This window comes from Capricornis sumatraensis, chromosome 5, assembly GCF_032405125.1.
Source record: "Capricornis sumatraensis isolate serow.1 chromosome 5, serow.2, whole genome shotgun sequence".
Lineage (NCBI taxonomy): Eukaryota > Metazoa > Chordata > Mammalia > Artiodactyla > Bovidae > Capricornis > Capricornis sumatraensis.
The window spans coordinates 75,915,882-75,940,605 of NC_091073.1; the positions used below are offsets into that span (position 1 = coordinate 75,915,882).

General features: G+C 48.3%; 1 protein-coding gene across 1 annotated transcript in view; it reads left to right on the top strand.

Moving 5' to 3' along the window:
* GSDME (gasdermin E) overlaps positions 1-24,724 on the top strand; it is a 60,942-nt gene that overhangs the window by 25,520 nt on the left and 10,698 nt on the right. The window contains exons 3-6 of the mRNA XM_068973266.1: positions 13,031-13,202; positions 14,994-15,114; positions 21,334-21,498; positions 24,257-24,384. Of these exons, the coding sequence (XP_068829367.1) occupies positions 13,031-13,202; positions 14,994-15,114; positions 21,334-21,498; positions 24,257-24,384 (586 nt within the window). The remainder of the gene's footprint in view (positions 1-13,030; positions 13,203-14,993; positions 15,115-21,333; positions 21,499-24,256; positions 24,385-24,724) is intronic.

Sequence of the window (24,724 nt, forward strand, 5' to 3'; positions counted from 1 at the left end):
TAGCCTGTCTAGTAATGGTTTGGACTGTGTTCTTCCCCTCTTGGTTGGTTGGCCTGAGAGGTTTCAGGAGTGGAGGCTGTTAATTGGGGCCTGGTCTTGGTGAGCAAATGGTGGCCTCCAGCAGGGCTCATGCCAAAAAGGACTCCCCAGAACTGCCGCCACTAGTGTCTTTGTCCTGCAGGGAGTCATAGTTGTGTCCTGCCTCTGCAGGATACTAGCACGTAGGTCTGGCCCAGGCTCTTAGAAGGTCACTGCTTTTTCCCCTGGGTCTTAGTGTACATGAACTAGTGTGCACCCTCTTAGAGTGGAGTTCTTGTTTTCTCCAGTTCAGTGGAATTCCTTCAATCAAATACCTCTGGGCATCAAAGTTACATGCTCTTGGGGTTCCTCCTCCCAATGTTTAAGATCCCCCCACCAGGTTCGGAGCCCAACTTGGGGCTCAGGACCTTCATTCTTGTGGGGGAACCTCTGTGATGAGATTATTTTCCCATTTGTGAGTTGCCCATTCTGGGAGAGGAGGTATGGGATTTGATTTTATCACCATTGCACCCTCCGACTGTCTCGTCTCTTCTTCTTTGTCTTTGGATGTAGGATATCTTTTGTGGTATGTTTCAGTGTTTTTTTTTGTCAATGATTGTTTAGCAGTTAGTTCTGATTTTGGTGTTTTCATGAGATGAGGTGAGCTCATGTCCTTCTCTGGCATTGTTATTTTTAATAGAGTTTGTGCCTAACAATTTAAAGACCTCTAGCCACGTGTACTTGGAGAAAGAGAGTTTCCTGAATCTTGTTCTTTTGTTTACTCTCTTATTTTTCTCCCACTGGGGAACTCTTTAAGTAGGTAAAATGAACCAGGTGAAGGCATCTTAGGGTCTGGGAATGTGAGCATCAAGCAGCCCCCCTTCCTGCTCTTCTCTTGCTGGTGTTTTCGGTGGTGGTATTTTTAGGCTAACTGGTAAACTTCAGGTTCGTTTTTTTGAAATAAAAAATTTCATTAGTGAAATGGAGTTTGTGTTCTGGAGGAGTTTTTGTAAGAATTAAATAAGAACATATAAACAAAGCATGGCCCATAGCAAGTTCTCAAAAATGTAGTTATTAGCGTGAACAGTTCCATAATTATTGCTATTCTGACCAGCCCCCAGTAGAGCCTGATTATAGAAGATGGCAAAGGTCAGAGCTGTGGGAAGGTAAGGGGTGACTTAGTGTTTTGTGACGAGGCAGAAGATGCAGTTTCAGAAGAGAAATGAAGTGAAGCCCTTGGGATTTCTGATGCGGGCATCTTGCAGCCCTTGTTTCACTCCTCTGTGGAGGAGGCAGGCAGCCACGTGGTCTGCATCATGAACACCGCCATGGAAGGACTGACCGTCTTCAGTGAGGCAGGCTTGCATGTGCCAGCAGCCTGGCTTCTCCAGAATGAGTATAGACCTAGACATGTTTCTTGGCGTATGAAAGTCAGGAAAGCACCCAGGTTATTCTTACAGAAAGTTCTGTGGTTTTTTTTTCTTACAGGAGATGCTTGTTCAGTTCTTGAATGAAGATGTATGAAATTCTTTTTTTTTTTTTTTTAAAGGTTATTTTTAAAGTATTTATTTTTGGCTGTGCTTGCCGCTAGTGGGCGTTGAGCACGGGCTCAATAGTAATGGCTCATGGGCTTAGTTGCTCCATGGTGTGCGGAATCTTCCCAGACCAGGGATCGAGCTCGTGTGCCCTGCATTGGCAGGTAGATTCTTACCCACGGGACCACCAGGGAAATTCAAAGGTGTGTGAAATTCTTGAGCAGTATTAGTAAGATATTGCCGTCTCTGATCATATCCTTTTTGGAAAGAGCAGCAGTAAAGCTCTCAAGGCCACATCAGATCCTCAGATCCACTGTATTTTAAAAGATATCTTTCCTGAGACCTCCAGGCCTTACCCATCTCTGTGGTGTCTGTAAGTCAGTCAGTTTCTTGCTGTTTTTTTTTTTTTTCTTTCTAGATTATTCTGTCTCCTGGTTTTGTTTTAGTTCTCAGGCTTGGGGGCTTCTAGAAGCTTGTTTGGCCTCTTGTTTTTATTTGAGCCGAACCCCTCAATATTCAATCCCAGGGGTAATTTTTGTTTTACAGAAATCATTCTGTCCTATGAACTTTATTTTAAAGGCTACTTCAGATCTTTCTGGAGCTAGGTAGGACTTGTGTCATAAGGAGAGAAATTGATGTACTATTTTCTTTTAAGGTTGATAGACATTATTTCATCAAATCCAAGATTTCATCCTTTGTATATACCACCCTTGTATATACCACTAAGAATACTGCTAACTAAACAGGTCACCTGTTCATTTACAAATATCCTGATTTCAGAGAAGTGAAAAAATATGTTTAAAAATTGGCAAGATGTGATGTACAAAATTGGGTTGGCTGGAATTAGGAGTTAGAGTTTAGGCGAGCAGACGTTTATTCCCCTGGAGCTTTCATACCATGTCTGACACCCAACACTGAACTTCTCATTGTCTCTCGATACCCGCTTCACTGCCTGACTCCCCGCCAGGTGCTGGTTGGTGCAGCGTTAAGTCCAGTTGTCTCCGCCAGAAATCTGAACGTGACACGGCTCCTTCCTGGCCTTCCCTCCCACGCCTAGTCTCCCACTAGTTGCTTCTGCCTCTTGAATATCTGTCCTGCTCTTCCCAATGCCCCAGCCTCACATTGCCCTGCTGCAGGCCACCACCGTCTCTCACCTTGATGGCCCAGGAGTCTCCAGCTGGTCCCTCTGCACCCAGTCACCCTCTCCATTTGATTCTCCGCATGGTAGTCCATCGGATCTTGTCTGTGCCTGGTGTGTGCCCTTCTGTGCTCTTCGCTGTCTTAGGGATGATGCCCACGCTCTCCTCCGCTCAGGCCCAGCCCCCTGAACTTCTTTCGGTCCCTGGCATCAGTGCCCCAGGCTCTTTCTCACTCCCTCCCTGGCCCCTGCCGTGTTGAAGCCTCTACCAGTCCCCTCTGCACACGAAGCACACGCAGACTCCCTCCGTCAGTTTCATCAGATTGCCTCCCACGTCCTTCAGCAGCCACGCCACCGATTCCCCTACCGGAGTGTCAACCCCGGTTGTGGGGTGACTCTTGTCGTCACTGCCTGATTCCGTGTCTGTGTCCCTCCTGGAACGTCCTGTTTTGCTCACCTTTGGCCCCACACGATGCCTGCAGCACCATCAGCACTGTTTGGTTGAAAGAATACTTGGTTCATCTTCATTTTGCAATGGAAATGCAGAGGTTCACTAGTTTGCCTGGACTTAAGATGGAAGCCCAGGTCCACCAAACCTGTGAGTTTTCCATCTAGCTGCACAGAGCTTGGAAGGCAAAAACTGGCCCATGGGCTTCTGCGTGAGCTCACCTCCCTGCATCAGCCTCATTCGGTTTCAGCATCTCTCAGACCTCTGCATCACCTCTGCAGGTGTCAGTGAATTAATTACTCCATCTGACAGTCCGTAATTGCTCAGTCGGTTTCTCCTTTCTCTCTCTGGTTGTGAGTGAGAGAGATAAGGTGTTGAATAGCTGGCAGTGTCCCCAGAGCTGGGGGCATCCGCGCTGTGGGGGTGGCCCCGTCACTTTGCTTATAATGTGTCGTTAGCGTTGTGCCTCAATTTTGATTTTTTGTTTTCCAGCCAGCTTACAATCCTGATGTCACAGTCCTGTGATACAGCAGGGCTTTCCTCAGCAGATGGAAGTGGTGGCTCCAGGGTACAGTTTCTGGCGACTTTCTGCCCTGGCCCTGGCTCCAGGTTGAGCATCTCTGGTGGGAAGTTGTTTTTTTTTTTTTATGGTTGAAATGGAGTGTTGGTTGGTATGAAGAGGACCGCCAGTGGTGGCTGCTTGGGTTTCTGAGAGGGTCGGCTTCCAGTCTCTGGGAAGTTTTCCCAGGGAGCTGAGCAGAGAGACTGCTTGTTTGCTGTCAAGCACATATGAAGCAGCTTCTGTGTACACGGCCCCGAGGAGGCCCCACAGGGAGAGGGAAGATGGAAAGACACAGGGCTTTGGCCCTGGTTAGCGGCATGCTGTTGCGTCAGGGGCACATGAGCTCTCTCTGTTTCTGTCCTCTGCGAAAGCAGGGTGACAGTAACTTCATGGACCAGATAGAGTGTCTTTAGTTGTAAAGAGGATCTGTTATTACCTCCCATAAAAAACCTCCCCAGGTAGGATGGGTCCCCGTCACCTGTGGTTCCTGGTGGCTGGTTCGCTCAGTGGGACCCCCTTGTGGCAGCCTCTGTGCATTGCTTGTCCCAGCCACCCGGTTTTCCCTAGTGCCCAAACGACTGCATCGCAGACAAAGCCCAAAGTCAGAAGAGGGGTCTCTTCCTTGTGCCTCTGATTAACAGCGGGAAAGATCCTCCCAGAAACCCCCCAATAGGCTTTTTTCTCAAGTCTTAATGGACAGAATTGCCACGGGTGGCCCATCCTATCCAGTCCCTGCTGAGAACAGTGGAGTCACCAGGATTGGGCCAAGACTTACCTGTGGGGCTGCATCTCCGCCTTCCTGCCCTTGTACCAGGCTCCCAAACCTGAACAAAATTGAAGGATGCAGCTAGTGGTACGTCACACTCAGGGGATGTCAGTGTGGTGCCCACAGGAACAAACCAGACACAGCGGAAGGGCCAGCCCTCCTCCTCTGCCCTCTCTGGACAGACTCTGCACAGACTCCACCTGGGGATGGACTGTCCCCCTGGGGGTCAAGCAGGCCATGGAAGTGACAGTCACGTTCTTTTCAGGGTTTCAGGAGGTGGCCACTGAAATTAAACTCTAGTCACTGCCTTCGTGGGATCGTTTTGCCAGGTCTAGAGACGGGAAGAGGCTGGCTGTCAAAAGAGAAGCTGACTTTGCTGCTGGATGAAATGTCAGGAGAACAAGGCCAAGTTTACAAGCAGTGTTCATGGACCTGATCTCCACAGCCTTTCTGATTTTTGTGCTATACAACTGGTTGGCGAACATGCACTTCTCCTTTTAACTGCGGTGTTAGCCAATAAATCAAAACCCTTTGGGAGAAATACTTAAATTACTAAAGCCTTAATCGTCAGGACGTAACTAGATTCCTGTGGGTTAGTAATTCTTGCTTAATACTCTCGCTGTAGCAGGCCTGCTGCCATCTTGGGGCTCTGCATAATGTCCCAATCTCTGTTCCTAGAGAGATGGTAGAACCAACCCTCACAGTCTTGCACAGTCTCTTCAGAGTGCCTTTGCCTTTAGCCTCTTGCATCAGTCTTTAGAGCCACATAGTGGAAAGAGCACTGGTCTGATAGTCAGAAGCTGTGTGCCATGGGATTCAAGCCAGTCTGTAACCTCTGAAGGGTGCAGTCTCCCTTTCTTGGCACAGGTGTTGGAACAGATCCGAGTGATCAGGACCACCTCCCTCCCAGGCCTGTGCAAACTTTGCCAATCAGTCGTGGTTCTGTTGCTTCTCACTGCTTCCTGGCTTAAGGATTCTAAGACTCAGTCTCAGCGTTAGAATCCTTTCCTGGTGGGTAGACAGCGATCGCTGATGGATCCATCAGAGGTGGTATTCAAGATGAAACTGGTTTCTTGCCTTAGAACTCGTCGTCCCCTGGGGCCCTTGTAGTCTCACATTTCTCCCAGAAGACTGGGTCAGAGCCGATTGTGCCTACTCTCTTATGACATCCTCTACTTTTTGGGGCAGCTTATCAGAGCTCGGTTTGAAGCCCTGTTCCTCTAGGACATATTACAAAGGGGGGTCATGGCAACAAGGATGCCTTGGTCTTGCTCACTGAGAATCCCCAGCATTTAGCCCAGAACACAATAGGACCCAGTTATCTGTGGAGTTACAAGAATGAGTTTGGGGGTGACGGGTCTGCTCAGGAAGCATGCCCTCCCTTTGTCTCCACGGGAGGGGTCCTGGGGGCTGCGTTATGCTTTAGGAAAGAAAACTGCTTCCCTCCTTTTTTTGGATATTGTTAGAGTTTTAAAAGTCTTCTCTGAGTTTCTTCTCTGTGGGTTGCATCCGATTTTCAAAGCCTGAGAAGTAGAGAGAATGGGAATGAGGGCTTCAGCCTGCAGAGGCGGCGGCTTCACGAGGGCCGGGCCTGGGGAGCTTTCAGGTGCCATAGGAGCGGAGCCTGTGCTCCTGCCGCCTCCTCTGGCCCACGGCCGGTCCCCAGCAGCCTCGCTGGGCTGGAGCCACACTTTTTACTCATCTTCCCTCCTTGTCCCCCACCTCCAGCAGTTCCTGCCTGGTCTCCCCACTACCCCACCCCTAGAATTACTGGCCTGTATCCATGTAGCTATTTTCTTAGTTGCTTGGAGGGTCTGCTCCCCAGCCTGAAGGCTTACCTGAAAACTCTGGGCCTATTTCTGGCCAGCTGGGGGAGGGAACTTGACTTGGCTTCCCCATCATTATTGGAAGGAAAGAAATGTTTTCAGATAAGTACATCATGGGTCACTACAGGTGGCCTCTTACCCAGCCCTCACTTGACAGATGTGCAGATGGAGGCTCAGAGATGAGAGGCAGTGGCCCAGTGAGGAGACAGAAAGCTGGGCCCATTGCAGGCTGGCTCTAGGTGCTGGCATTGCACAGAGCTGTGGGCACGCAGAGGAGGGTGATCTCACAGGAGAATGGTGGGGGCAGCAGGTCTGTGGGGTCAGGAAGGGGTGCTCTTCTCTCCTCCATTTAGTGTGGCCTCCTTTGCCTTACCTCCAGACGTGTTCCTTGGGGTCCAGCCCTTTGATGTTGACTACACTACTGCCTCCACGGCCCCCTGTTCTAGCATCAACTTGCCATCTGCACCCTTGGGCGGTCCTTGAAAATGTGTGATGAGGCCGAAGAGCATCGAGCTGCTCATTTTTCTGTGGAAACCTTCTGCTCCATTTCTCTCGGCTGTGGCATTGACCCCTGGCTGGACTGGGGAGTGAGTTTTTTCCAACCCTGCCCTCTGGGATTTATGTGATAAATCATTCATTTCCCACCAACTGGATAGGTAGCATAATGCTAATGACAAATTTTTGAATAATTGATATGTTCCTATGATTTAAATGCTAAAGGTCAAAACCCCCCGACCCCTGATCTCCTGGCCGTCCAGCTCCCTTGTGTCTCTCTCTAAAGAGCTTCTGTGCGTGTTGTTCAGTGGTTCTTAATAGAACCCAGGAGAGATGGAGCAATAGGGACGACCCCGGGAAGGATTTCCTAAGAGCAGCCATCAGAAGACGGGGTCAGAAAAGAGAGGCTGGCACGAGGACTTGGATATGGTCCCTCCTTCCAGTGCTCAGCTACCGGTCTAGCCAGACAGGCAAGATACTGATGTGGAGACATGGACGTGCTAGAGGTGAAGGTCAAGTTCCTGGTGCAGCCTTCAGGAGCGCTCACCCAGAGAAGGGAGCCTGCAAGGGGCTTCTGTGGCGGGCGGGGCCTTGTGAAAGACCAGCCTGGGTCTTCCAGCTATGTGACTTTGGTTACTGTCTGCTACCTCTCTTGGCCTCCTTGTTCTTCATCTATGAAACCTTGCTCTAGGGTTTTAAACTTTTTGTTCTTTGAACTTTAGTAATCTGAAGATACCCGTGGATCTCTTCAAATGCATACAGGACACAGCTGAGCACACACACACGCATGTAAATGAATTACATGGAAATAACTGCTAGCTTCCCCACTTGGTGGGTCGAGGTGAGTCCCATCACACAAGGACTCCTGCTCCAAGAGGGCCGGGACCAGGCTCCTATGAGCTATTCTGTGTCCAGGCCCTGGAGGACCAGTGGAGATGGGGCAGAATTCACTCCAGAGGTTTCTTTGTGAAGACTCCTGTATGAACAGTCCACCGCCTCTGATAATTAGCTTCCCCTGTCTACACCAGCCTCCTCTCTTAATTGAGAATGAGCTGGTTTGTCCAGTATTCGGTTTCCAAAAGGGGGCAGCACCATCCTGGGAAACAGAATCCCAGCGACCGGGGTGGGAACTGCCTGCCTGTCCGCTGAGCAGCTCTCAGCCGGCCTGCAGGAGGACGTGCCCTGTGACACTCTCCTCCCTAGTCACCCAAATCTCAGCCTGGGAGGTGAACCCTGTCTTTGGTCTGGCTTCTGTTCCCTGTCCCGTGGTGAGGTCACCCCGCAAGGCTATTGTGAGGGCAGGAAGCCTCCCAGGTGCTTGGCTGGTCCCCACAAGCATCTCAGGACTGTTCTGTTCTCAGATGAGTAAGGAAATTACGTTTAAGGAAAGGTGACCTTTCCCCCTCCTCTTTCTGGTGTTTGAGGTGGGGGTTCTGGAGGGAGGTGGGCATATTAAGCAATGGCGTCTTGGGTGGTCTAGGCTGAGGTTTAGGAAATGGCAACTCACTCCAGTTATTTTTGCCTGGAAAATCCTATGGACAGAAGAGCCTGGCGGGCTACAGTCCATGGGGTCGCAAGAGTCAGATACTTAGTGACTAAACCGCCACATGTATGTATGTATGTATTTTTGGCTACGTTGAGTCTTCACTGCTGCTCGGGCACTCTCTCTGCGTGCAGGGTGTGGCGGTGTGTGGGCTTCTCATTGCAGGGGCTTCTCCTGTTGCCGAGCTCAGGCTCAGCAGTTGTGGTGTACAGGCTTAGTTGCCCGGTGTCATGTGGGATCTTCCCAGACTAGGGATCGAACCTGTGTCTATACGACACATTGGCAGGTGTATTCTTACCCACTGGACCACCAGGGAGGTCCCAGAGGTTTTTCTTTTCAAACAGTTGAACATTGGTTAAGGCAATATCAAGCACCCCAGTGGATCTGTTTAGGCCATGAAGCACTGCAGTGATTTTCAACCCACCAGAGTCACTTCAGGTGCCTCAAGGCAGCCTTCAGCTGTCCCTCTGCTGTTAGTTCTGGGCTTGTGGGTGGCAGTAGCTGCTTCTGATGTACTGCTCGTCAGATGGGGAGGAGCCAGTACCTGAGCTGTAATTGAGGGAGTTGCTTTTCAAGAATTGGCTAGAATAGGAGATGCTGTGCAACAGGAGGAGGTCAGCAAGGCCTGGTTCAGATGTACGTCCTGCTGGTGAACTCGCTGGCCCTCATCTTCAAATCTGTGCCTGTAGGCCTCACACCGTCTATAGGAAGAGTCACAGCTACACGTCGTTCTCTAAACCACACCGCTTATCCTCCAGTTCCTCCATCTTCCTGTTTTCTCTCTTCCCACAGATGCACACCTACTCATACATTTGCACACCTACTCATACATTTGCATGTTCATTAAGGCAGATACACAAAGAGGAGAAAACCCCCCCACTTTTTATTTATTCATTTATTCCAAAACTATGTACTGTGCCCTTGGCATGCACAAACCCTATTTCCATGAGTTTAAGAATTCTATGGACAGAGGAGCCTGGGGGGCTATAGTCCACGGGGCTACAGAGTGTCGGACAAGACTGAGCGACTAACACTTTCATGGTCTTCAGCCTCTGGGCCACAGGCCAGTATCTCCTGTCAGATACAGGCATTAGATTAGAAATAAAGTGCACGGTAAATGTAATGCGCTTTAATTATCTGGAAACTATCTCCCCCCATCCCTGGTCCATGGAAAAATTGTCTTCCATGAAATCGGTCTCTGGTCCCAAAAAGGTTGGGGACTACTGATCTAGAGGGAGGAGACAGGCAATGAGCAGATAAACGAAGGACCTGGAAGAGTGTCATGTGGAAGTGTGCTCTCGAGAGTATGTGAATGACACGTCCACGTGCTAGGGTGTCACAGTGTGAGCGGGTGTCGCTCTGGGCAGGGTGAGCAAGGAACACTGGCCTGCCTGAGAAGTGACTTGTGTCAGATGTGGGGACCCTGGGGACATTGTGTCAAGGCCTCGGGGTAGGCCTGTACCTGGTGTATTTAAGGCACAGAGAGAAGGCAGGAAGGTGGGGTCCCCAGAGGCAGGGCTCAGAGCTAAAGGCCTCATTGCCTGGGGGGAGGATTTGAGATGAGATGTGTCCACTAGAGGTTCTAAGGCGTGAGAGATGTGAAAAAGCACCTGAGACCCATTTGACTGTCTGTCATTCCCATCAAGTGCACACACTGGCGCTTTGTTCTGGGGGTCTTGGTTAGGGGGATATACAGGATGGTGGCCAGAGCCGGCCAGCATTTGGGGGGCATTTGACTGTCTGCTTGGCACATGCTGACTGCTCACCATGTAGCCTCTCGAGTAAACCCTACAGCCATCAAAGCAAGGGACAGCATTACCATCAGTGTATCCACAAGGATAAGAAAGTGTGGGGTGGAGCCATTCACTCCCACTCACCTAGCTGGAGGGGCAGAGCTGGGATTGGAGCCCCCGCCAGGCAGGTTCCCCCTGTTGTATCTGCCTGCCTGGAAATGGAGCCCTGGGCAGCTTTTTTGTTGCTGTCGATTTATCTTTATTACTTACTTAATATGGGTGAAACATTGTCATAATTTGCATTTCTTTGACCATTACCGAGATTGAACAGTTTTTCCCATGTCTTTATTATTATTATTATTCTTTTTATTTCTTTACAGTTCTGTACATGCATGTATGCTAAGATGCTTTAGTTGTGTCTGGCTCTTCGCGACCCTATGGACTGTAGCCCACCAGGCTTCTCTGTCCTTGGGATTTCCCAGGCAAGAATACTGGAGTGGGTTGCCATTTCCTACTCCAGGGGCTCTTCCTGACCCAGGGATCAAACTGTCATCTCGTGAGCCTCCTGCATTGGCAGGCAGGTTCTTTACCACTGGTGCCACCTGGGAAGCCCAGGTGCAACCAAGTGAATTGACTGTATCTGCATACATTCTGAGTGGGCTCTGGGAGCTGGTGATGGACAGGGAGGCCTGGCGTGCTGCGATTCATGGGGTCACAAACTGAACATACATATCTGTGAAGTGCCCCTCCTTCTTGGCTCTACCCCCTATCCCACCCCGTGTCCCACCCATCTAAGTCACCACAGAGCTAGCTCAGAGATAGCAGGTCTCCACTAGCTGTTTACACATGGCAGTCATATAGTCAATCTCATTCTCCCAATTCTTCCCACCCCCAGCCCATGCTCTTCTCTTTGTCTATATCTCTATTCCTGCCCTGCAAATAGGTTCATTTGTGCCGTTTTATAGATTCCCTGTCCATGGGATTTTCCAGGCAAGAATACTGGAGTGGGTTGCCATTTTTTTCTCCAGGGAATCTTCCTGACCCTGGGATTGAGCCCAGGTCTCCTGCATTGGGGGCAGATTCTTTACCATCTGAGCCACCAGGAAAGCCCCTAGATTCCACATATATACATTAATACATGATAGCTACTTTTTTCTTTCTGACTTACCTCACTCTGTATGACAGACTCTGGGCCCGTCCACATCTCTATGGATGACCCAGTTCTGTCCTTTTTTATGGCTGAGTAACATTCCATTGTATATATGTGCCACATTTTTATCCATTCATCTGCCGATGGACATGTCTTTACTTTTTTTTATTGTGATAAAATATAACATAAATTTCATCATTTTAACCATTTTTAGGTGCATAGTTCAGTGGTTTAAGTACCTTCACACTGTCATGCAGTCATCACCACTATCCATTTCTAGAACTTTCTCATCACCCTACAAAAACACTCTGTAGCCATCAAACAAGAACTCCCCTCCCCCATTCTCTCTTGCCCAGCCCCTGATAACCTTAAATCTACTTTCTGTGACTGAGAATTTGCCTGATCTAAATATTTGATATGTGTAATATCATCCAGTATTTCTCCTTTTGTACCTGGCTTCTTTCATTCAGCGTAATGTCTTCAAGGTTCGTTCATGTTATAGCACGTCAGCTTTGTTCCTTTCTGTGGTTGAATAATGTCCCATTGTATGCATGGACCACACTGAGGTATCCGTTCATCTGTTGATGGATATGGGTTATTTCCAGCCCATGGAGATAGGGTCTTTCCAGCTACTTGCCTCCATTCTGGGGATGCTTTCTGAAGCCTGGAGAAGCTGCGTCTGCCGGGGTGTGGGACGACAGCCACGGCATGGATGGCGATGGGGCCAAGCTTTTGAAGGTAACTCACCTTGGACTGTTTGAAAAGCACAGGGTGAACACTAATTGTTCCTGTGCTGCCACTAACTCTAACCTGGTTTTCTTCCTGTCCACCCCGTAGACTCATAGCATTGAACAGGACTTCCAGAGTGGGCGCTGCAGCGTTTGCTTCTAATCAGCACATCATCTTCTATAGATGGGAATTGACCTTGTTTTTGAAATTCCCCAGAGTAGCCACCTGGGAGCCCCAAGTCTCTGCTGGGAAACCTGGGCAGGCCACACCTTACTGGGCTCAGTTCCCCATCTGTAAAATGATGTAAAATCCCTTCTGCATGTGTGTGCAGTCTCTTCAGTAGTGTCCGACTTTTTGCGACCTCGTGGACTGTAGCTCAATAGGCTCCTTGAGAATCCAATGGATTCTCTAGGCAAGAATACTGGAGTGAGCTGCAATTTACTCCTCCAGGGGATCTTCCTGACCCAGGGATCAAACTCACGTCTCCTGTGCCCTGTGCACTGGCAGGCAGATTCTTTACTACTGAACTGAGAAGCCCTTCTAAAATCCCTTCTAAGAGATTGCATATCCTTCCTGGACAGACAGATTAAAAAATACTTTTAAAATTAAAATCCAATTTTCCCCTTGTTATATGTACCTCAAGCCTGTCCCCTTCTCTTCTGTGAGAAGCACTGGTCAGCATGCCCACCCCTGCTGCCTCCAGTCACCCTGTATTTATTGCCCATGCCTGTGATGGTCCCTTGGCCTCTGGTTAAATGACAAAGTGGAGTTCCCAGGGTGTGAGCAGGTGGATTGCAGCTCCTGTACTTGTTGGGTGTCTTTCTTTCTCTGTGACAGTCAGCATGGCTGTTTGACAGGAACCCCATCCCTGCGGTGCCAGCCTTTCTCTGGAGGCCTGGCAGCTCTGAGGTGGCCTCAGGAGACTTTGGTTTCTGCCTCTCTGGATGAGCTGGCCCCCTCTCAGCACCAGGAAATAACGGATGCTGGCTGTCACCTGTTTGCTCCTCACCTGCCAGCCGTGCAAGAAGCGAGAGTTCACGCTGCATCCACCTCCCCGAGCCCATTCACGGTCCTTTTCTTTTTTCAGAACAATCAACCTGAAGAACCCGGTACTGCAGCAGGTGCTGGAGAGGAAGAACGCGGTCCTGTGTGTCCTGACGCAGAAGATCGTGACCACGCAGAAGTGCGTGATATCTGAGCACGTCCAGATCGAGGAGAAGTGTGGTGGCATGGTGGGGATCCAGACCAAGACTGTGCAGGTGCGCGCCTGGCCCAGGAGGCGCCGGGCCCCCTGGGAGTGGGGTCTTCATTCATCAGGACTCTCGTAGGCAGTTCACAGAAATCCAAGTCAAATTGGTTTAAACGAGGAAGAACTGATTGGCTCCTGTAACTGAAACATTTGGAGTGATCTAGGAGACTTCCCTGGTGGCTCAGACGGTGAAGCATCTGCCTACAATGTGGGAGACCTGGGTTTGATCCCTGGGTCAGGAAGATCCCCTGGAGAAGGAAATAGCAACCCACTCCAGTACTCTTGCCTGGAGAATCACATGGACGGAGGAGCCTGGTAGGCTGCAGTCCATGAGGTTGCAGAGTCAGACATGACTGAGTGACTTGACTTCACTTTACTTTATTCAGTCACTGCTGGATCCAGGACTTGAGAAGCTGGTGAGCTGCCTTCCCTGAAGGTGGAGTCCCTCTCACATAAGCCTGTGGGGTGGCAGCTCCTGGCTTTCATCCCACCCCATCCCTAGTGGAAAGAGTGCTTCAGGACAGGAAGGCAGGCCCTGGACCATCTTGGGCCATGCCCATTCCTGAAGCAGACCCAAGACCAGAACAATGGGATGCTTAGACTGGCATACCGGGGTGAATCAGGTGCATTCCCCCTTCAAAAAATGGATCAAATGACCACTGGCGAGGCCAGCGCACAGATAACTCCTAGAGCCCCTAAGAATCAAAGTTTCAGAAATGATGATTTTGAGATTAGCTGCCTTAAATCCCCAGTGGATTGAGTTAGGAAAGGTAAAGATCAGCACATGTGTCTTTAATATATATAAACAGATGTTTCTGGATTAAGGTACGGTCCTACCAAGCTGATCCCTGAGCTTCAGTGGAACTGAACAGGAGGCTGTCACCCCAAACTGCCTCCCCTCTATAGTGCCTAATATTCTGCTCTTAGAAGTTTACTTCTTGGGGTAACTTTCAAATTATACCAGAAGACCCAGTAATATTATATTTAGAAGGAGATGGAGATTCAGGTTTGGAGCTGGACTCTCCCTGGGGTGGGCAGGCTGGACAGAGTGATGAGGTCTGATGGGAGATGGCTTTAGCTGGCCCTGCCAGTATTCTGTCCACAGTGACCCCCACCAAAGGCCTGGAGCCTGCTGGGGTGTCCGGAGGTTGGTAGTCGTCACACTCTGACCAGGATCAGGTTGCTATAAAGGCCTCTGATCTCTAGCATCTGAGCCGCTTCTCATCCTCCCCAGGCCATGGTGGGCAAGTCAGATTTGTGACAGGGTCTGAAGGAGAGAGCTTTGCTACTGACTCGGCATTTCCTGGCCATCCTTCCCTCCTCCTTGTGCCCCTTCCTTCCAGCCTCTCCCCAGTTTTATCTGATGGCACAGTGTGTCACATACCTGGTCTGGGAGAACATGCTCAGGGGATCTTGCTCTCAGCTAGGTTCTGCTAGTCAGACTCTTACTATTGATGATTTTCTTAGGATTTCAAAGTTGTTTCCATAATCCTCCATGAGAGAAATGGGAAGTTGACTTATCTTCTTTACTCAGCACCACAGACCTAACTTTACTGTCTCTCAAACTCTGGATTCTTGCCTTTGTGCTACAGGTTGGCCACTGACTTTAGAATATGTGTAGGACATCATGAAGCCGACAAGGATTAAATCCTGGCCCCTGCTGGCTGGTTCTCCTTTCCCCCCAGTTCTGAGGGCATTTTCCCAGCACTTCTTGGGCACAGGGCCTAGGCTGGCTACATGGGAGGCAGGAGAAGGCTGGGGGAGCCTGAGCACACAGGTGGGAGCATGCACCCTTCTGCAGGTGTCAGCGATGGAGGATGGGAGCATCATCAAGGACAGCACCGTGGTGCTGGAGATCCCAGCTCCCACCACCATTGCCTACGGCGTCATCGAGCTGTACGTGAGGGCGGACGGCCAGTTCGGTGAGTGTGCCTCAGCTCGGGGCTCTGGAGGTGGGTTGAGTCATCGAGGAGGGATACCCCATTTTACCCTGAGGCTCGTCTTGTAGAGGATCCCCTGCTTCTCTGGGGATGAGAGGAAAGAGCTATCAGAAGAGTCGGGGGATGTCCCACGGCAAGTGAGATGGCAGGGCGTGGTCGGAGGGTGTTGGTGCAGGATGTCCACATGGGGCGTGTGTTTCACATACAGGGCACAGAGGGAAGAACGTGAGCTCTGTGTTGGAAGAACGTGAGCTCTGTGTTGGAGTAGACCGGGCCATCAGCCCGAGTGCCATGGGGTCCTGTGAGGTCTCAGGCAGCTAGCTGAAGCCTGATGAGCTTCGGCTTCCTATGTCTGCGAGAGGAAAGACATTCCCCACAGGGCTGCCGTGAAGAGCAAGTTAGATGAGGTGTGTGAAGTGCCTGGAACATTGGTGGCTTATTAAGTACTCACCTTAGCTATTATAATACTGTCATCATCCTAATTATCTTACCTCCCTTCCCCCAGCATGAAGCCCCAAAGGCTGTATTTGACCTTGCTGTCTGATCAGCAGTGTGTTCAAAGCTGGAAGTTCACTGTGTCACTTGAAGAAAATAAGGCTTTAGTAGCTGGTGCGACTGACGCTCTTAGGTGCTCAGGGCTCTTCCCTTAACACTCTTTCCAAGAGGTTGTGGGAGCCCAGGAAAACTGCTTCTTGAGGACAGAAGTGAATATATGTAATATCATAAATAATTAACTTTTTAAGGTATGGTCATATTATTGTAGCTTTGTTTATGAAGAGTCGTCTTAGTTTTTAGAGATTTACAGTGACCTCCTCACAGGTGAAAAGAAACTGTGGCTTGCTTCAGACATGGTGGGGAGCGCGGCGTGAGTGTGAGGGTGGAGGTGACGGGGGCGGCCACGGCTGCTCAGTGTCTGTGTGGAGCCCCTCTGCACGACTCTCGCCATCCTCATGCACTTTCAGTTTTCCATGGTGAGAGCGCAGGGAGGGTGTGCTCGGACGGGCCGTGCACATCCACGGCTGCCTCCTGCCCTCCCCGGGTTGTTTTCTGTCCGGTGGGGGGACCAGGCCAGGGATGAGGGGTTCTGCCGGGACTCAGGCTTCAGCCCTCACTCGGCCACTTGAGGAATCACGGTTCAGCTTCCACGGGCTCTCAGATCGCTGACTGTCCTGATGGGACGGTAGACAAGTGGGCATGTGAGGCGCATGGGGCACTGTCACTGAGCCTCCCTCTTTCACACACGGAGCATTCTGTGTTTCAGGGGGGTGACGAAAAGTGAGGCTGCCAGTTGTAGGAAGCTGGTCCAGGGGTTGGTCAGGGATGCACGGGGTACCAGGAATACCAAGAATTGTGATCGACATCCTTTAGGTCCGTGGTTCCAATGTAGGTCCATGTCTGTGTCATCCCAGACATGATTATTATTCTGTTCTTTCTGTTTGAAGGACTCTGTCCACTGAACACACTGCCTCATTAGATTAAGTTCTCCCTTCGGCTTTTCTTATAGGGCTTCCCTCTTAGCTTAGTCGGTAAAGAATCTGCCTGAAATGCAGGAGACCCCGGTTTGATTCTTGGGTGGGGAAGATTCGCTGGAGAAGAGATAGGCTACCCACCCCAGTATTCTTGGGCTTCCCTTGTGGCTCTGCCTGTAGTGTGGGAGACCTGGGTTCAATCCCTGAGTTGGGAAGATCCCCTGGAGAAGGGAGACTACCCACTCCAGAATTCTGGCCTGGAGAATTCCATGGACTGTATAGTTTACGGCATCCAGCGGCAAAGAGTTGGACAGGACTGAGTGACTTTCACTTTCACTTTTCAGCTTTTGTTACCAGCGTGTGATATGCCATGTCACCACAGGGGCCCTCAGGGGCTTGTGTGACTCCAGCCCTGGCCACTGAGGCCTTGGTTATCCCGTGCAGATGGACTGGTGGTGGGGGTGTCACTTTTGTCAGGCCTTTTGGAAGCTTGGCCTTCATGGAGGATGTCCATGAGGGTTCTGAGAACCCTTTGGTTTGGGGACCCTTGGGAGCCCCTCCCTGTTCCTCTGAGGAGGTGTCCATGCTCTGCCCTGTTGGTGGCCACCCGACAGGGGGTTTTTCTTTCCTCAGATGGGGTTGGAAAGACAGTTTGCCTGGGGAAGCTCTCCTGTTTGCATTTCCATTTTCAAGCCTTTCATCTTGGCTTGCTTCCTCTGTCTTGAAAATAAACTCCTCTTTGTGCTGCTGAGCAGAGGTGCCGTGGGGAGTTCTCAGGGTTCCTCAGGCTCACTTCTTATACCCCAGCCTTCTCCCGCCGCCTGCCCTGCCTGTGCAGCGTGTTGGTCAGGCTCTTGTTCTGTGCCACTCACTGATTTTTAAGCCAGTTCTGCTTATTTTTCCCATCTGTGTTTTTTGTTGCTCTTCCTGCACAACATTCTAATCTGGTTTCATAAACAGCCCTGCAGGCGCTGCTCTGACCTTAAAGAGGCTGTCTGATCTCTCCTCCCACCTTCAGGGTGTGAGTACATTTGACAACCCTCCTGTCTTTTGAAACTTTGCCAGGAGCTTACTCCCTCTGTGTCCTTTGGGGGAGGCATCAGTGGGCCCGTCTTTGCCAAGGGGTTACTTCAGCCATGACCCCTCTCTTTGGCAACAGCTCCCCTCTTATGTGGCCAGTCAGAAACATCATGTTCTCGTCTTGAATTTTAGTCTTTGCTTTGTAGAATTAAGCATTTACCAGTGTCCTTTCAGCATGAACTATTTTTTTAAAAAACTTTTTATCTTGTATTAGGGTATAGCCAATTAACAATGTCGTGATAGTTTCAGGTGGACAGCAAAGGGACACAGACATACACGTGTATGTATCCATTCTCCCCCAAACTTTCTTCCCACCCAGCCTGCCACATAATATTGAGCAGAGTTCTCTGTGCTATATAGTAGGTCCTTGTTGGTTACGCATTTTAAATATAGCAATGTCAGCATGAATTTACTGGGCACATGTGGATGAGAACCTGTGCTTTCCACCCTACTGGGTCTGTGCACTTCTCTGCAGGTCCAGAGGCTGGTATCAACATCCCCTGCCCTGTTCCCATCACAGGTTTTTATCTGGCTCCTCTGCTTCGAATCTTCCCCATTTTAGCAGTGTAGCTAATGTGATTATTTAAAAATATATGTTTGGTCATTTCACTCACCTGCTTGAATGCCCTTCTGAGGCGCTCTGTCCTCAGCTAAAGTCTGCACTCCTAGCCACGTTGTGTCCAGCCTTCCCGTTCCTCTCCAACGCCTCCAGAGTTGTTAACCTACTGTCTCGGAACTCTCCACTCTTGCTTATTGTGAGCCTTTGTTTGGAGAGTGCTCCCTTCTTGGCCCAGCTACTTCCTACCAGGCTTCAGGGGGCTACTTAGTCACCACTTCATGCAAGAAGTTCTTTCTCCATCCACTGGTTCTTTCTCGGCACCTGCCAGTCTGGCTTCAGTGACCCCCTCCACCTTTCCCACTTGTATCTCGCTCACTGTCAAAGCCTCGGTTGTAGTCCTTTTGAATCTCTGGCTCTGTGCAGCATGTCCGATGCTGCCGAGTGAAGGAGTTGGTATTGCCCTCAAAGGAGCTGTGTGCGTGTAAAGGAAGAGCACTGCTGGGGCTGTGGACTCCCCAAATACAGCTGGGCCCACAGGGCTCTGGGCAGCATTTGAGGCTGTGTTAATGGTTGTGGTGCTTGTTCTTGGAGAGCATGACCTGGGGGTCAGTTCACACTTGCCCACCTTGGTGCCTGGTGTAGAGGGTGGAGTGAGCCGGGGGCATCCTGGATGCCCAGGAGTGTGGGTAGGTTGAGTGAGTAAGTGAAAGCCTGTTTCATTTGTCATTTGACGACTATCCTGTCTTATGGATGTCATTAATGCCCACACCAGTTCAAAATGTGTTAATACTCACACCTTCTACATGTCATGCAAGTACTAGGCTCAGCCACATTCTCATTCCGTAGCCTGTACACAGATTATTAAATAGAAGCATGAAAAGAATGTGCATTTTTAAAATGTTTTATTGAAGTGCAGCTGGTCTACAATGTTGTGTTAGCTTCAGGTGCTTTCTAATAAGCAGATTCCTGCTCCCATCCATGATCTACTGAGACCTGCACTCCCTGAGAATAGGATTTTGTTAAAAACATTTTCCCTCTGTTTATGTGTATATGTATTCATTTTAAATTTTTATTTGAGTGTAGTTGATTTACCATGTTAAGTTTCAGGTGTACAACAAAGTGATTCAATTATACATAAATCCATTCTTTTTTTAGATTCCTTTCCCATATATGTCATGACAGAGTATTGAGTAGAGTTACCTGTGATATAGAGTGGGTTCTTATTAGTTACCTGTTTTATATATAGTAATTACCATATGCCGATCCCAATCTTCCAGTTTATCCCCTCCCACCGTTTTCTCCCGTTAACCGTAAAATTTTCTGTATCTGTAACTCTATTTATGTTTTGTAAATAAGTTCATTTGTACCATTTTAAAAGATTTTACATATAAGCAAATTATCATATATGTCTTCCTCTGACTTCACTTGTCAGTATTTCTCTTTCTCTGACTTCGCTCAGTATGACAGTCTCTAGGTCCATTCATGCCGCTGCAAACGGCATTATTTTATTGTTAACGCCTGAGAAATACTCCTTTGTGCATATGTACTACATCGTTCTCTGTTCCTCAGCTGATGGACATTTAGGTTGCTTCCATGTCTTGACTATTGTAGATAGTGTGAGGGTGCCTGTATCTACTCAAATTACGGTTTTCTCTTGCTATGTGGCCGGGAGTGGGACTGCTCGATCTTATGGTAGTTTTATTTTTACTTTTTTAAGGAACCTCCATAATGGTTGTACCAATTTACATTCCCACCAACAGTGTAGAAGGGCTCCCTTTTCTCCACACACTCCTGTGCATTTATTATTTGTAGATTTTTTGATGATGACTACTCGGACCAGTGTGAGGTGATGTCTCATTATAGTTTTGATTTGCATCTCTAATAATCAGTGATGGTGAACATCTTTCACTTGCCTACTGGCCATCTGTATGTCTTCTTTGGATAAATGTCTATTTAGATCTCCTGCCTATTTTTTGATTGGGTCATTTTGTTGTTGTTACTGAGCTGCGTTGAGCTGTCTGTGTTTTGGAGATTCTTTGTTGGTGACTTCATTTGCAAATATTTTCTCCCATTCTGAGGGTTGTCTTTTCATTTTGTTTATGATTTTCTTCGCTGTGCAAAAGCTTTTAAGATTAATTGGGTCTCATTTGTTGTTTTTAATTTTCATTATTCTTAACAGGTGGGTCAGAAAGAGAATCCTCATTCTTAAGTTCACACACTGTTTTTGCTTAGCAAGAACACACCATTGCATTTTACCTACAACTTAGTTACCCTAGTTGGGCTCTCAAATGTGAAAGTATTTAAGGAGCATTTCTATTATTTTAAAAAACTTTTTATTTTGGGAAATTACACACATGTTCAGAAGTACAGATAATAAGATAATGAACCCTATGTACCTACTACCATCCAGCTTCATTAACTTGGACAATTCATGTTTCATCTATAAGTTCCCCACCTCCCTGCATCCCTACTCAAATTGTTTTGAAGCAAATCATAGGCATTATATATTTTTGTTTATAAATATGGAAACATCCCTAAAAGATAAGGCTTTTAAAAAGACTAATTTTCCTTCATATGGATTCATGTAGAATATATTCTTTTGTGTCTGGATTTTCCCACTCTATATAAGTTTCATTCATATAATTGCAGTAAAAACTTTACTACTTGTTAATGAAGAAAAATTGACTCTCCAGGAGCCATGTAATCACTTGTGCACCTAAATATATTGTCAATAATTCTGTAATATCAGTTCAGTCAGATCAGATTTATCAATCAAATTCAAATTTCCTCACTTATATATCATGAGTTGTTTGTTGGAGTTGGTTTGTTCCACTCAGGCTAAGGAAATACTTCTGATAATTGGAAGATTGCTTCCTGCCTGTTCAGAGAGCCTTATGTTAGGAATGACCATTTCTCTGGCATTTGTAGGAAGTGGCTGAACTTTGGTCAAACAGCTTAACATGTACGAAGTGGGCTTATGGGGAAGAGGATGGATGTACCTCCCTGCCCTCTTGACTTAGGTAAAGCTGGGATTGGGATGTGTCAGTGAGGCTGACCCTTCTGCCTGGCTTGTCCTTTTCTCCTCCATTACAGAATTCTGCCTCCTACAAGGGAAGCATGGTGGCTTTGAGCAGAAAATGAGAAGCAACTCTGTCTTGCTGGACCCCCTGCCCTTCCGAGAGTTTGTGTTCTGGGACGTGCCGGATGCCGGGCAAGGGCTGTCTGCCCAGGATAAGCCACTGAGTGTTTTAAAACAAGGTACTGTCACAGGATGGGGCATGGTGAGGTGATGGGCAGTTGACCGCTCTGCCCCTAGAAGTGGTGTGCCCTTCAGGAGGGCTGATTCCCCAGAGATTCATGGAAAACATCTGAGAACAGAGAAGATGGTGCTTGAGTCAGTTCTGGTTCTCAGCAGGACCCACCTTGGTCAGATCTTAGGGAACCTCTGGTCTTGGTCTGTTTTAAGGAAGCAGTGGGAGGCTGAGGAGGGCAAGAGTCAGGGGCCTAGTATTTTCTTTCATTTGAACCATGGTAGTCTTGCTGACTACCAAGAAGAGCTAGTCAGCAGCGAGGAGAGAGAACCCAAGTTTTGCATCTGTTTCATTTATTCCAGGCTTCATCGCCAAGATAAGCAATGCTTTGTCAGCACTGCAAAATAAAATGCTCTCTTGGAGGCCCATATCCGCGTGGCATGAAGCCGTATGTTGCCGAGGCATCCAGCGACGAGGAGGGCAGGACGTGTGACGTGCCTGCAGCAGTTCCTTTGCTCTCCACAGCACTTTGTGTTTTAAAAAGTTTTTGTGGGGGAGTAGGGTGGGAATTAGTAGGAGTACAGTATATGGTAGAAAAGGAGATGGGCAAGGAAAAAGAGAAATGAATAATTGAGTAACAGCGACTTTCACTTCCACTTTACTGAAGACAGCTAGGAGCAGCTCAGAATCTCTGGCTTGGAGGGTAAAAATAGAGACTCATCAGTGGGGCTTCAGCGAGTCCCAAACCAGAAGATAGATGCTTTTGTTTCTTTAGCAAAAATGTCAGTATTTACCGAATTGGCAGTGAAGGCCCACTGTTAAGGCTTTCCTATCTAATGCCAGGGCTGCAGGCCTCCTCCTGATATTTGGGTGTGATTTTCAGCTGCCACTTACGATTAGAACCACTGCAGCCTTAACTGCATGCACTGCAGGGAAGTGACAAGACAGGATGAGCTTTCTTATAATTTCCTTTCCCATTAGTCTACCCTGCCAGCCTGGGGGGGAGTAAGGAGGCTGGGTGGTTTAGGTGGGAATAGGGTGGGGGCCCGCTTCTGTGCCCTTAAACTCTAGAGCAGCCAGGACAGCATTTCTATCCAGGCCGGGGCAGTCCAAATTGGGTTATAGGGCAGTTTTTCAGTATAACTGTTGTTGGAATTTGACATCAGCAGAGGTGGTGCATTTATGTATTGCTATCCATCCCTGTATATGGAAGCTTCAGGTTATCAAATCTTGTTTTCAAATTCCCACTGGGCTTAAGTTACTAGAAGCTTCTGACTGTCTTAAAAAAGGAAGTTTCTAAGGGGAGAAGCTCAGTCATCCTGAAGAGGGTGTTGAGTGATCCAGCTGGGGTTCTAACCCATTCTCCAGGACAGGTAAAGAAGAATGGGGAAAGTGGCTATCTTGTGTTTGCCTAATGAAAATTATGCCAGCCCCTTGAAAAGCAGAGTACATCATGAGAAAGGCTGGGCTGGAAGAAGCAAAAGCTGGAATCAAGATTGCCAGAAATATCAATAACCTCAGGTATGCAGATGATACCACCCTTACGGCAGAAACTGAAGAAGAACTAAAGAGTCTCTTGATGAAAGTAAAAAAGGAGAGTGAAAAAGTTGGCTTAAAGCTCAACATTCAGAAAACGAAGATCATGGCATCCGGTCCCATCACTTCATGCAAATGGATGGGGAAACAGTGGCAGACTTTATTTTTCTGGGCTCCAAAATCACTGCAGATGGTGACTTCAGCCTTGAAATTAAAAGATGCTTACTCCTTGGAAGGAAAGTTATGACCAACCTAGACAGCATATTCAAAAGCAGAGACGTTACTTTGCCAACAAAGGTCCGTCTAGTCAAGGCTATGGTTTTTCCTGTGTTCATGTATGGATGTGAGAGTTGGACCATAAAGAAAGCTGAGCACAGAGGAATTGATGCTTTTGAACTGTGGTGTTGGAGAAGACTCTTGAGAGTCCCTTGGACTGCAAAGAGATCCAACCAGTCCATCCTAAAGGAAATCAATCCTGGGTGTTCATTGGAAGGACTGATGCTGAAGCTGAAACTCCAATACTTTGGCCACCTGATGCAGAGAGCTGACTCCTTTGAAAAGACCCTGATGCTGGGAAAGATTGAGGGCAGGAGGAGAAGGGGACGACAGAATATGAGATGGCTAGATGGCATAACCGACTCATTGGACATGGGTTTGGGTGAACTCCAGGAGTTGGTGATGGACAGGGAGGCCTGGCGTGCTGCAGTTCATGGGGTCGCAAAAAGTTGGACACGACTGAGCGACTGAACTGAACTGAAAAGCATGCATTTCATGTTAAAGGATACAAAATCTGCAGTGCATTGTGAAGATATGAAAAATAATGCATTTTGGAATTTGTGTGGCTCTGAAGCTTTATAAAAGTCTTCACTGATATTTGGTAATTTAGACTTGATTAATAATGATTGCAAATGACTTTTTCAGGAAATTGATTAGACTTAATTACTGTTTAATGAGTCATCAGGAAAAAGTCTGAGACAAAACTTGGCTTCCCTCTTTTCTGTCTCCCTGTCCTCCCTTTCCTTCCCTCCTCCTTTCTTCCTTTAATAGTCTGGTTAGTGAAAAACACACAGGGTGGTATTTAACACTCTTTATTTCTGAGTTCCACTATTGACTGTGCAGCTGGAAGTGTCTATGAAAGAACAGAGGACAGTTCTCTCTGAAAAGCCTGAGTTGCTGGCCCTAGTTCTGGGGTAAGTCATGAGACCTGGTGTGCTCTGGTGTGTTCACAGCCACTCTGCTCTTAGAGAGGAATTTCCATCCCTTCATGGAGTTGCCCAAGCAGCAACAGACAGCTCTGAATGACGTCCTCCAGGTGGTCCTGTTGGATGAAGAATTACTGGTGGTCCTGGAACAAGTGGTAAGACTGGAGACACTTCAATCTGGGCTAGGTCTCTTGCAATAAGAGACCTTGAGCTGGGGTAAAATTGTGTTTGAAATTTCTTCACCTCCTTTTAATCTTAAAGCTTCTTTTGTTCCTAGTCCCAGCCCCCTTAGTTTTCTAACTGTAGAAGGGTAGCTGAGGTGCAGAGTAGAAGGGTGTATTAATTTCCTAGTGTTGCTGTGACAAGTTACCACAAATGGCAATGTATTTCCTTACAGTTCTGGAGGCCACAGGTCTAAAGTCAAGGTGTCATCAGGGCTTTGCTTCCCACAGACTCTAGCAGAGAATCCTTGTGTGCCTGCTCCAGCTCTGGGGG